Source organism: Vicia villosa, unplaced genomic scaffold, assembly GCF_029867415.1.
Source record: "Vicia villosa cultivar HV-30 ecotype Madison, WI unplaced genomic scaffold, Vvil1.0 ctg.000025F_1_1, whole genome shotgun sequence".
Lineage (NCBI taxonomy): Eukaryota > Viridiplantae > Streptophyta > Magnoliopsida > Fabales > Fabaceae > Vicia > Vicia villosa.
Window position 1 is genome coordinate 1,709,227 of NW_026704957.1, and position 13,491 is coordinate 1,722,717.

A 13,491-nucleotide genomic window follows, 5' to 3' on the forward strand; every position below is an offset into this window, starting at 1 on the left:
TTCCCTTTCTCCAACATAATTTCTAATTGTATGTTTGATTTTAAGTTTGAAGGACTTAAAATTAATTATAAATGTGTAATTAGTTTTATTAAATTTACCACTATAATCCTTATTATTTTATTTTTGAGAGAATATTATAAATAACATAATAAATTTGACTAAAGTATTTTAATATATTTTTTGGACTAATAAGAAAGAAAAATCACTACCTTAATTGAAAATTTACTCTTTAAATCAAAAATTATTTTTTTTCCTGAAAATTAAATAAAATAAAAGTGATATAATCCTATTACTTTTAATGACCAATATATCTTTCCTTTTAAAAATGTTTTTAATAGTAAAATATCTTTTCTTTTAGATATTTCATTTACCCAGTAAATCAACTTAGGAGATATTAAAAACTGAAAAGTTAAAGATTATTAATTGTGTTTAGATGTGAATTTGTAAAAATCATTTGATTTAAATTAGATTTTGAATTGATTTTTCAAATGTGATCCAAACCAAAACACTTGTTTTAATCATAATCCATCATTCTCATTTATGATATTAAAAAAATTTAATTTATAATTTAAATTTCAAATTAAACCATATAAAATTAAACGCAATCGAATTGAATTTTTTAACTAATCATTCAAAACTCAATGAAACAAATTTATCATTAAATCGAATAAATTTTTATCTTCAAACCGATCCAAACCTACAAATACCTTTAAATAATTGTAATGATACATCATATCATTCCTTATTCAACTTTAAAAGGGAACTTTACTGTCTATACTATAGTAATGCTCTCAGCTTAAGAACATTAATCTCTCCCATTACACAACTCAAAAAATATTAATTTCATAAAAAAAATTATACTATATGGTTGGTAAATGCAATAAAAAATCACCTAATCCATGCTTAACCATGTAGAAAAAGATATACGTTTGGTTACACATAAATCCAATTCTCACCAACTCCCATTTTTTCTTTAACATATATTTAACGTAAACCTGTCTCCAACCTTCTCCGTTCCAACACACAACTCATCACCATGACTCTGTTTCTCACCATACCTCTTTCACTTCTCACCCTCTTCATCTTCTACACCCTCTTCCAACGCCTCAGATTCAAGCTTCCACCCGGTCCACGTCCCTGGCCGGTCGTCGGAAACCTCTACGACATAAAACCGGTCCGGTTCCGGTGTTTCGCGGAATGGGCCCAGTTCTACGGGCCAATTATATCGGTTTGGTTCGGTTCGACTTTAAACGTGATTGTTTCGAATACAGAATTGGCGAAAGAGGTTTTGAAGGAGAATGATCAGCAGTTGGCGGATAGGCATAGGAGTCGGTCGGCCGCGAAGTTTAGTAGAGATGGGAAGGATTTGATTTGGGCTGATTATGGACCTCATTATGTGAAGGTCAGGAAGGTTTGTACTTTGGAGCTTTTTTCGCCGAAGAGAATTGAAGCTTTGAGGCCTATTAGAGAAGATGAAGTTACTGCTATGGTTGAATCTATTTTCAATGATTCTACCAATCCTGGTATGTTTCTGTTTTTATTTTCAATGAATCTATTAGAGAAGATGAACTCCCTCGTAATGGCGGCCTCTGCCACAGGAGATTAGTCTCTACCATTGCGGGCAGATGATACGCTCTTTCTACCAATAAGAGTTATAAAGAAATTATTCAGTATTCTTAGAGTCATACAATTTTGAAAATAAAAAGTTTGGATAATGTGCTGATGACCAAATGTAAATTTGTATTTTGTTTTTTCGGCAGAAAATTTGGGGAAAGGTATATTGATGAGGAAGTATATAGGGGCAGTTGCATTCAACAACATTACAAGGCTGGCATTTGGGAAAAGATTTGTTAACGCAGAAGGTGTAATGGATGAGCAAGGAGTAGAATTCAAGGCTATAGTGGCAAATGGGTTGAAACTAGGAGCATCTCTTGCTATGGCAGAGCACATCCCTTGGTTGCGCTGGATGTTCCCATTAGAAGAGGAGGCTTTTGCCAAGCACGGTGCTCGCCGAGACCGACTTACTCGAGCCATCATGGATGAGCATACACAGGCACGCCAGAAATCCGGCGGTGCTAAGCAACATTTTGTAGATGCCCTTCTCACTTTGCAAGACAAATATGATCTTAGTGAAGACACCATCATTGGTCTCCTTTGGGTATGTTAAACAACTCTTTCAATTTATTCTATCTTCACATAGTTCGGATTTGGATTTCCCACGATACCACAATTTATAACTTAGTATCGTCGAGCAAAATCGAACGACTCAGATGCAAATTGTAGTAAGATTAATTTAGAAATATGAGTGGTATAATCTTGATCCATCTGTTTCACCAACTTAAAGCATAGCTCATGTTTTTTTTCTTCTTTATTTGATAGGACATGATTACAGCTGGGATGGACACAACTGCAATATCAGTTGAATGGGCCATGGCTGAGTTGATAAAGAATCCAAGAGTGCAACAGAAGGCACAAGAGGAGCTAGACAAGGTAATTGGTTTTGAAAGGGTCATGACAGAAACTGATTTCTCAAGCCTCCCTTATCTACAAAGTGTAGCCAAGGAGGCTCTAAGGCTGCACCCTCCAACACCATTAATGCTTCCACATCGTGCTAATGCGAATGTTAAAATCGGTGGCTATGATATTCCCAAGGGGTCCAATGTCCATGTCAATGTATGGGCAGTAGCTCGTGACCCGGCAGTATGGAAAAACCCATTGGAGTTTAGGCCCGAGAGGTTTCTTGAAGAGGATGTAGATATGAAGGGCCATGATTTTAGGCTACTTCCGTTTGGAGCAGGTCGTAGGGTATGTCCGGGTGCTCAACTTGGAATTAATATGGTGACATCCATGTTGGGTCATCTGTTGCATCATTTCTGTTGGGCACCACCTGAGGGAGTGAACCCTGAGGAGATTGATATGGTAGAGAACCCGGGAATGGTTACATATATGAGGACTCCATTACAGGTTGTGGCTTCTCCTAGGCTTCCCTCAGACTTATACAAACATGTACCAGCTGATATCTAATCTTTTTTTTTCATACTGCAATGTTGCTGTTTTTCAAATTGTCGAGTAAATTTCTTGTGGGATTTATTTCGACCATTGTGTCATATGTTACTATGATTGGAATACAATGTAAGGAACTATGGAAGACTCATGACAAATTTGACTTTGTCCCTTCAGATTTTGGATTGATGTCTGCATAATTTTATCAGATTCTGCTATATGATATTGACTATAGATTTGTAGACGTAATATCTAATTATTCATAAAATATGAAAGGCAAGTTACATTATTACATATGCATCTCAATTTGTCCGTATACGTATTATATTGTAACCATTTACATGTATACAATTATGCACAGAAAATGTTCACAGAACAGCAAGTTTTTCATGAGTAACCGCAGCATCACTCCACTTATATCAATAAATATAAAGCTGGCCAATTCATTCAGGAGTGATCTTGTTCCATCCAGCTCATATAAAACCTTCCTCCTTGTTTTTTATTTACCTCAACCCTTAACCTTTCTTCTTTGACTCCCCTGCTTACCTTCAGAAGCAAGTTAAACTTGACATGATCTTCAATGACCTGCATTTTTAGCAGAAAAATGTTGATCAAGTAAGGTCAAATACATTAAAAGGAATAGAAACGGGTCTGTTGGAAGGAAGAGAAGTAACGAAAGAAATGGGCAGGGATGTACAACCACAAGAGATTCAACCAAATCTCGAGTGGAGGCCAGCAATTAATAAAAGTTAACAGATATGACTGCTCACCTTGGTTTTGGCTCGAACAATGTCCATGAGTTCATACGGCGACAGAGAGTTGGACCTCCGTGTAATGGACTTCACAGCATAATTAGCAGCATCTTTGACATTGGGATCGTGATTTGGAACTTCATGCCATCCTAATTGGTGTCCCTCTGAATTAAAATTGGTACAATTTCTCATAAACAACCATTGAAGTTTAAAAGAAATTTAAGACAATATCCTTTCGGAGCAACAACTAGGATAGCAAAATCAGTAAAAGCAATTGCAAAATAATAGTTATTAAGATGAGGAATGAAAACAAACAAATATGAACACCCATATCAACATAAGGTACACACTAACAAACTACCTTTGGCTTGTTATATAGCCAAACAGCCACATATATCTGATCCATACTGCATTGAAAGTGCATGAAAAATAAAAGGGAGAGATTATAGTACTCCATAGTTTCTTATCTACAATCAATAAAAGCTATGGGGCTTAGCTCATGAACATCATAAAGAAAAAGCAGAGAGGAAAGAGTGGCAGTAAGACCATCAACCCAATTTCATAGTCTTCTAAGTGGCAGAGTGATAGGGACTTCGGTATTACCGAGTCTCACATCGGGTAGTATCGTGCCTCACATCGGGGGCAGAAAGGGTCAAGTAAAATGTCAGTGCAACCAGTAATCACTGCGACGTCAGCTCTCAGGGGGAATGTTGTGATAGGGACAATTCTTTCCACTCCATCCTTCCTTTTTTTCAAAGCCCTCCCCTCCCTTACCCTCCAAATTCCCAAACAAAGCAAAGCCCAAGGAAACATATAAAACTATGCAACCCTTTTTACTTTTCAATTTTCATAGAACCCTAAATTTGCTACCATCCTGTATTGATCACTAAAGTTTCCCCTTTTGTTATTTGCTAATTAAAAGGGCTTATAAAGTTGAATCGACAAGAAAAGGTGCGAGAAAAGGCCGAGGAAGAAAATTCTAAAAATGTAAATTCATGAGCAGATATAAGCAGAAAATCACCTTGCTTAACACGCTGATCAGATTTTGTAAACGGAGATATGACACGCGCAAGTTTGAATTCTTGCAACTGCTTGAAGTTCATCCATGGCTTCACCCAAATTTTGGCTTCATATATCCTCCTCTTTCCGGCATCAACTGCTTCTAAGGTAAGAGTATATACTTTACCAGCCACAACCTGTTCTTTGGCTTTCAACACCTTAACAAACTCAAGAAGCGCATTCTGCATAGAACAAATACATCTATAAATAAACTTTTATTTAATAATTTCTTGCATTTCAATCTCTTCTGAACCGACAAAGGGAATTTAATCTATTTTGTATGCTCTATTAAATCAAAAAACCTAGTTTACAAAATTCATATCAACAAATCATTATCAAACCAAAGCCCAAATATTTCAACAATCTAATATAGTAATAAATTGAAACCAAGGATTAAAACCTCTTTGTTGTTATGTTGTTGAACGGCGAAACGAGCGAGGCTTTCAATTTCAGCAAATTCATTGGGAGATTCCTCGCCTGCTCCCATTTTGATCCTGATGTTGTTGTCATCATGTTGTTGCGTGCATAAACCTAAGTCATAGAGACCAAAAAGCGTAAGAAAAATGGCAAAGAAGATTGAATGGAACTTCATCATCTTTAATCACTATTCCCACTCGGTAACAAGGAATCGCTTGTTGTTTTGGCTTTTGATTTGAAGGTTAGTTTTTGTTTGTTGTGTTTTCTTGTTCGTTTTGTTTGGGATGTTGGTTTGGTTTGGTTTCTTAATTGGAGTTAACCGTAAATTTGTTGTTAATGAAGGAAATCAAGCCCAATAACAAATTATTTTAAATAATTTAATTAAAATAGATTTATTTTTAAATTTTTATGTGTGGATTGAGAATTTAAGTTTATTTTTAAAATTTTTGGATTTTTTTATACAATTTTAAAATTTTGGGTCAAGTTTAAAATTAAAAAATATAAATTAATTTGTAATTTTAAAGTATATTTGCTAAAATCACACTACGTGACAAGTCTTAGATGTTACTCCCTCAGTCCCACAATGACTGACTCATTTAAAATAAAATGATGTCTCAAAATGAATGACCATTTTCAATTTTCAATACATTTTTTTCAATTCTACCTTTTACTTAATAAAAATTTCACCATTCCCAATACATGTTAAGGGTACTATAGTAAACAGTCTCTCTCTCATACTTTTATACACTTTTGTTAATCTATGTGCAATGGTGTGTTGGGTCATTCATTGTGGGATGGAGAGAGTAAGAGTTGTCACATACTTTAAGGTTGTTGTAAAGTTGAGAGTGCCCACATATAGGGAAGTGAGAAGCTCTATATATGTGGTTTTTACGTGAATATGAGATTGTCTTTTTCAATTTCAAGATTGAGATATTTACAACTGTGCTTTTGGACCTGGTTCCTAGACCCCTTAAAAATAGAAGCTACCACTGATAGGATGCGAGGTAAAAGTTAATCCCCCATTATTTAGGAAAGCATGATTAACTTCTCTATGACTCCTTCTATGTTGTAGCGGACCATGGACATGTCACTTCCCCTATCCTCCCATGTTAGGCGGGTCATTCCAAAAATAGGCGACGTATTTAATAAAAGGGTGACACATCCAAAAATAGAAGGTCAATATCGTAAATGGACGATCAAAAGGGCTTTATGGTGAGATAATGCACTACTCTCGTCGCATTTTATGAGCCCTTTACAAGTATATCAATATACTGTTTTTCAAGTACGAGGACTTTAATAGGGCCAAGTGATTTAGTTTCATTACCTTGATTTCAAAACAACCTATATGAAACCTTGAATTGAGCATTTAGGTGAAGCTTGAGTTCAGTTCCTCTAACGATACTTTAGTTGAGTCCATTGGGTAAGACTTTAGTTGATTCCCTTGGGCGAGACTCTAGCTGAGTCCCTCATGCAATACTTTAGTTGAGTCCTTCAAGCGAGACACTAGTTGAGTCCCTCTGGCGAGACTTTGGTTGAGTTCCTCAAGCGAGATTCTAGTTGATTCCCTAAGGAGATACTCTATTTGAGTCTTTTCTGGCGAGACTTTAGTTGATTCTCTCAAGCGAGACTCTAATTGAGTCCCTTTGACATGATCCAAGTTGAGTCCCTCGGGAGAGACTTTAGTTGAGTATTTTTTTGAAAAAAATTTAGTCGAGTCCCTCAGATGAGACTTTATATGAGTTCCCTAATGAGACTTTTGTTGAATCCCCTAGGCAAGACTTTATTTGAGTCCCTGTGATGATAACTTTGTTGAGTCCCTTAGAGGGTGATTACCTCAAGCATTGCTTTGGGCAAGTTCAATTTTTTTTGTATTTTCTATGTTACTCGTAGTATAAACATTGAATGAGCGACATGTTAAGATGTCAAGGATTCTTTTATAATAATCTATAAATGTATTTTCCTCATAAGATGGTATTGAGAAATTAGCAAGTGTACTAATTGTATCAAAGTAATAAAAATATAAGATTGTCTCCACAGGGATTGTGTTATTTTAACAAGGTTATTAGTGTGGTTTTAAAAGTAAATATTCAGGGGTTTCAAGTTTAGCTTGCAAAGTAAATTGCACGAATAAGTTTGATGGAAAATACGATATGGAGAAAGTGATTAGGTTTGTTTTGAGACCACTGATTATTGATAACACGAATTTATACCATATATTTAGCTTGAATTCCACAAATATTATTAGCATTTTTATTTAATTATATTGTTTTATTATGGTATTATGCGGGTATTTGCGATGTTTCAGGTATTATGTCCATGTTAAAGGCTATTCGTGAAAAGAAGAAGAAATGGAGCAAAATCATTCATATTTATTCCAAGAAGATAAAAGGAGAGGTGCTGAAGTGAATAGGGGGTGCAAAGAAGGCCTAAAAGCATAATGGTAGAAGCCCAGCCCACGAAGGAGCTGAAAGCAACCACCTCAGCACGTGGAGACGCCCGTCTCCAAACGCCCTAGCCACGTCACAAGGTGGAGACGCCCGTTTCCAACCTCCCTTAAAGATCTCCACTTGAGACGCACGTCTCAAGTTCATTCACCAAGTCAAACTACGAAGTGGAGACGCACGTCTCTGGGAAGAGTCAAGCAGTTACTATTTTTACGGAAGAAAAAGTGCTTCGTGAGGGAGAGAAAGCTACTACTACTCAACTATAAAAGGAGACCGATAGTTCATTATCAAGGGTCCAAATTTTCTGCAACGAAGTTCTGCCGAATTTATTTCCGAACGCATTATTTTCCTTCGCATTTTAATTCTTAGTATTCTTTTCTCACAGCAATTTCTACACCGGAAATTGTTGTGAACTTTCAATAAATCTAACCTTACGTTGGATTTAGTTTTTTTTATTCCTTGTTTAATTTACGCCGAATAATTTTCTGAAGAACGATCCAACCGACCTGTGGTGGAAGTTCAAGTACTCGAAGATTCAAGTTTTATTTCAGATTTATATTATTCAAGTTTTTATTTATTGCTTTAATTATATTCTTTTGCATGATATATTGTATGTCAATTGATATACCTATTATTGTAAACCGAACCGATTTATGCATGTTTAACCGTATCAATATGTCTGGCTAATTTATTTAGATATCGGTATGTAGAGTAAGTTAACCGTGGGATCCGAAATAAGTTGGCTTAAATATGTTTTATTAAATATCACTTGTTTTTGGTTTTATGTCTAATCTAATTTGCTAAAGTTCTAAAATCAATAGAGCGAAAGTTTGAGACTTTAGGACTGATAAAGGTTAAAATCAATAGAGCGAGAGTTTGAGATATTTAACTGGATAGTAGACATAGAACATTAGTTTTAAGGATGGCGAAAGTGTATTAAAACTAATTAGAATTTATTTACTTTCAAAAAGTGTTTTTAAACCCGACGCGGGACAGCGAGAGCGTACGTTAGGGAATACTGGCATGATCCGAGTCAACAGAGCGAGAGTTTGAGACTAGGAGATTTAAGTAGATAACGTCTTCATAAAGCGAGCATTTTATTAAATATGTTATTTTCAAAAAGCTTTTCTAAATCTAATGGGATGGCGAGAGCGTACATTACGAGTTAGGATAGTAGTCTAAATCAACAGAGCGAGAGTTTGAGAGGAGGACTTTTAAACGACATAATTAATAAAGATTTTTAATTAAATGTGAACCATAGCCAATGGACCTTCGGATCACCTAAGTTATACGAAATACATACTGATATCCATTTATTATTATATTTCTTAGAATTCATAATTTAATTTTCCCGTTAGAAACAACCAAAATATTAGTAGCCTTACCTTTACATAGTTACCTTAGATAACGGTAGATCGATTCATAGTCCATGTGGATTTGATATCTTTTAAAACTACACGACACGACTGTGCACTTGCAGTTATCAGATTTATAGACACGTAAAGTCGCGATCAAGTTTTTGGCGCCGTTGTCGGGGACTATTTAAGTCGATATCGTAACTCACTGTTACACGGTAGAGACTAGGACAATTTTGTTCCTTTTCTTTGAACGATTGTATGCCAAATACTCGTTCACAAGGAGGGGAATTAATACAACGAACTAACGAAATCGAACGTTTTATTAACATAAGACGTCGAATTCATCATCTTCCCGAAGTAGAACCAATTCCAATTTCTCAGGAATTGATCTTTGCTGATCAACTAACCCCAAAGTTAGGGATGGCTGCTCTTCGTCCTCTTAGACACTATGCCGCTCCTTCACGAGCTGAACCACACTCAAGTATCACACCACCTGCGATTGAGGCAAACAATTTCAAACTGAAACCTTCACTGGTGCAAGATGTCCAATAGAACCAATTCTCTGAACTGAACCATCAATTAGGTTAATGTGCCAATCAATTGCCAAAAGCAAAACTTTTCCCAAATCTATTTTGACATCTCCTAACTCATTTGGCACGACTTCAAGATGTTTTCAAAATATTTTCTTAAGAAAAATAAGTTTGAAAGCAAGTTTATGTGAGTGTGCGCTTTAGCCATGTACTTTTATGATAATGCCCTTATGCTTTAAAGTATGTTCACTCAGACGCGTCAAGGCATGGCTTCCATAATCTTTAAGTATTTTTCAATTGCTTCATTCTTATAAGCACTTGCATCTTTAGTCATCATATAGTCAAGTTCTTTATTAAACCCTAATAGTTTGGTTTGCATCTTTAACCTATTTAACTGCTTCGTTTTCATTATTAACCATTAGGTGTCATCATTAAAAGTTTTCGTCTTTTTAAAGGCATGTCACCTAAAAGTAACCTGCAAAACAAGGTTTTATATTTCCCCTTTTTTGATGATGATAACACATCTCTCAATGGAGGTGGTAAAAGAAATAACACATATGTATTTGAAGTAATTAAACCCCCCTTAGTTAAATAGTGAGTATACTCTACTCTCCCTGAGAGTATACTTCTCCCCATTTGTCAAAATCAAAAGGTGGATAAACATGCATTGCAGAAATTTAAATATGCAAACATAGGAAAATAAAACACTTAGGAATGAGAAAACATTACTTTTTATTCATTAAAATTGGGGAATTTAAAATACAAGAAGGGAGATTACAAAAAGAATAATAAAAAGAAAATAAGCTTTTAAAACAAGGAAAACTAAGCAGCTAAGAAACACTTAGTTCATATCATCATCATCATTATCCTCACTTGAATCCATTGGGGAGATTTGGTTTCTTTTATCCATTCTTTTGATGAGCTTGTCGATCTTTGCATTCATTTTCCTTTGCTCATTACAGATGTCATTGAGAGTGTTTGAGGATGATGAAGGAAAGTCGTTATTTCTTTGATGTATTCCTCTTCTTGGTGGCATTGGAACATGTTCTCTTCCTTGAATAACATATCCCATTTTACTTATTGTTGCTTACCCTATCTTTGTGTGCATGAATTTTGGTGCTTTTTCACTAAAATCATAATTGATGTAGCTAAAAAAATTTGTTACAAGTTCAGCATATTGAAGAGTGATGTTTTCCTTTTACTGGTGAAGTATAACATCCTCCTAATTTTTTTCAACTTGGTTGTCCAAGAATCAAATTAAAGGGATGTCTAACTTATTGAGAGTGCTAAAGTTACTTTTCATTGGGAAAATGACATTATTCATTGTGTAATGAGTTAGTCTACAATCATAGCGTATGAGACCGACATTGAAGGGAGATGGTATTTTAGAAGAAGGATTAACGAGAAAGGTATGAGCATTAATATAAAATTTAAATTCATTACCTTGAGAATCAGTTTGATCATAATTTTGCTTTATGAAGGGTATGTTGCATATTTGAGCAAAATCTTCAAGAGACATAGTGATAGGATATTTCTTGACTTCGGAGTTGATGATACCATCATTTTAGGTGAGTTTAACATAGAAAATTCTTACTAATTCTAGGTACCTATCTTGAGGTTTATCAAACACAAAATTCTTCAAGTCGGCGAAGTTGAAAGCGTCCATGAAAGAGCAGTCCATAATATCCATTGAAGTTGATTTCTTAAGCTTTATTGGAAAAATCTTTGGAAAAGTACGATGATGATGGTTGGGAAGAACAGGTTCTTTTTTAGGCCATTTGAGATGATGATTGATGACTTAGAGAACTAAGGTATTTCTAATTTAATGCATAAGTTAGGATATGATGAGATGAGAATAATGATAAAAAGAGTAAGGATCCACTCCATTTCCTAAAAAGAAGTGGAGGGTCAATTACTATAGTTTTATGTGTAAATTGCACATATTTCAAAAACATGTGACACATATTTAATATTTATTTAACTTTATACACATAAAACTATAATAATGAACCCTCCATTTCTGTTTAGGAAATGGATTGGATCCCTACTCTGATAAAAACACCTCTATTTATAGACTTTATCTAATCGATTGTGCTAATCAATTTAGTTCCTTCAATTTTAGTGATTTATCTATTGCACATGACCGCTTTAATTAATGCTCATCCAACTATTTGTTATGGATGGCTCCAAAGTTCATTTTTTTTATTTTTCCGATGCTCCAATCGATTGGACCATAGTGTCAATTGATTGGCTGGCCCATTTTTAGCATATTTTGTTTTAGTCTTAGTGTGCTTCACTTGTTACTTTTTTGGCTAAATACCATTTTTGGTCCCTTAAGTATACCTCGGGGTACATTTTGATCCCTTATCTTTAAAAAGTTCCAAAGTGGTCATTTAATTATTCAAAAAGGTCCACGATAGTCCTTTCCGTCCATTTTTTCCAAACGGCGTCAACTTTTGCTTATGTGGCATCCTACATGTCTATTACTAAATTCCACGTATTACTTAATTTGTTTTAATTTATATTTATGCTAAACAATATCTTGATCATTATCACTAATAATTGCAATTTCTCCCGACTATCATTCTATCTTAATATCATATTAAAGCATATTATATTTTCTTAATATCACATTAAAGCATATTATATTTTCTTAATATCACATTAAAACATATTATATTATATTTTGTTATTGTTATTTCTAATAAAAAATATTTTAATGTCTAATTAATACTTATATTTTGCTGAAGATAACAAATCTATGTCATCCCCGTCTTCTTCTTCAAGAATGAAGACAGCCTCTTCAACCACAAGACTTCAATAGTGACCCAGCAACAAAGAATGAAAACAGCCTCTTCGTCATCATCGTCGCCATTTCTTTGTCTATTCTTTTCTCATATTTATCCTCTATGTCAATTTTCCTAAAATTTGGTAAAAAAACTGGAAATTTTGATGAAGATAAAACAACAATCCATTTGAAAAATCTAGAAATTTAGTATTTTTTATTAAACGCAAATCAAACCCTTAGCCCCAAATCAGTTTTGGTAAATCTGGGTTTATACAACCAAGCGGAAGATTTGCGGAAAATCAAATGAATTAATTCGTACGTGTGTTCATCTTCATCTCAATAAAACCCCAAATGCAGTTTCAACATTATGAACCCTAAAGCCCCAAATTCAATTTCAAATCCAAACAGTCCATCACCACTAACCTTCATCACTGGACCACCACCATACCCATCTCATTTCCGACCACCACCATACCCATCGCATTCTCCCACCACCGGACCAACAACCTTCATCACCATTGATGTTGTTCATATTTGTACACAAAAGAAGAATTTCCGAGTTTTAGAAATTATGGGTTTTTAGTTTTCTAAGGAATATCTTCTCCCACTGATGCTTTATTGAAAATTTCTAGAGATTTAAGGTCACTTGTGAATTCTCGAGGTTGAAGAGACAAATTGTCAATCTGTAGGAAGATGAAGAAGATAATGATAAAGACGTGTGATTTTTTTTTGGTACAAAAGTTATGTGGTCTTTAACAAAACAAAATATATTTTTATTAATGTGACATTAAAATGTATGTTATTATTAGGAATAAAAATTAACGTTAAATTGAAATCTCCAAAATAAAAAAAAAACTTAATTATTTTATTAACATTAAAATAGAGCCATTGGATGTTTAGTTGCCAAGTGTCTTGCATCCAAGATCATAAATGGAATAAATGCATGGTCCTTTATTCATGTTATATCTACATCAGCATAAAATAATGCCACCTAGATTTTTTTCTGACTTTGACTAACAGAACCAAACGGAAGGATAAACATGGACCTTTTTGAATAATTAAAGGATCAATTTGGAACTTTTTAAAGATGAGGGATCAAAATGGACCCCGAGGTACACTTAATGGACTAAAAAAGGTATT

At 34.5% G+C, this 13,491-nt stretch overlaps 2 protein-coding genes across 2 annotated transcripts; one reads left to right on the forward strand and one right to left on the reverse strand.

The window, feature by feature from the left end:
• The first annotated feature begins 947 nt into the window (after window positions 1-947).
• LOC131622232 (cytochrome P450 98A2) lies at window positions 948-3,184 on the forward strand. Its single transcript, XM_058893261.1, has 3 exons — window positions 948-1,523; window positions 1,761-2,158; window positions 2,380-3,184. Exons 1-3 carry the CDS (start codon window positions 1,037-1,039, stop codon window positions 3,022-3,024), a joined length of 1,530 nt encoding a protein of 509 aa, XP_058749244.1. The 5' UTR covers window positions 948-1,036; the 3' UTR covers window positions 3,025-3,184.
• Window positions 3,185-3,239: 55 nt separating this feature from the next.
• On the reverse strand, window positions 3,240-5,533 carry LOC131622233 (cysteine proteinase inhibitor 12-like). Its single transcript, XM_058893263.1, has 4 exons — window positions 5,215-5,533; window positions 4,777-4,996; window positions 3,774-3,919; window positions 3,240-3,588 (listed from the first exon to the last, which is right to left on the reverse strand). Exons 1-4 carry the CDS (start codon window positions 5,407-5,409, stop codon window positions 3,451-3,453), a joined length of 699 nt encoding a protein of 232 aa, XP_058749246.1. The 5' UTR covers window positions 5,410-5,533; the 3' UTR covers window positions 3,240-3,450.
• Between the last annotated feature and the right edge of the window lie 7,958 nt (window positions 5,534-13,491).

Excerpts from the sequence above, each read along its gene's own strand:
- LOC131622232 (XM_058893261.1), top strand. The coding sequence starts at position 1,037 with ATGACTCTGTTTCTCACCATACCTCTTTCACTTCTCACCCTCTTCATC. Across the intron at positions 1,524-1,760 it reads CAATGATTCTACCAATCCTG|AAAATTTGGGGAAAGGTATA; the intron begins GTATGTTTCTGT and ends TTTTTTCGGCAG. Across the intron at positions 2,159-2,379 it reads CCATCATTGGTCTCCTTTGG|GACATGATTACAGCTGGGAT; the intron begins GTATGTTAAACA and ends TTTATTTGATAG.
- LOC131622233 (XM_058893263.1), bottom strand. The coding sequence starts at position 5,409 with ATGATGAAGTTCCATTCAATCTTCTTTGCCATTTTTCTTACGCTTTTT. Across the intron at positions 4,997-5,214 it reads AACAACATAACAACAAAGAG|AATGCGCTTCTTGAGTTTGT; the intron begins GTTTTAATCCTT and ends TGTTCTATGCAG. Across the intron at positions 3,589-3,773 it reads TTGTTCGAGCCAAAACCAAG|GTCATTGAAGATCATGTCAA; the intron begins GTGAGCAGTCAT and ends CTAAAAATGCAG.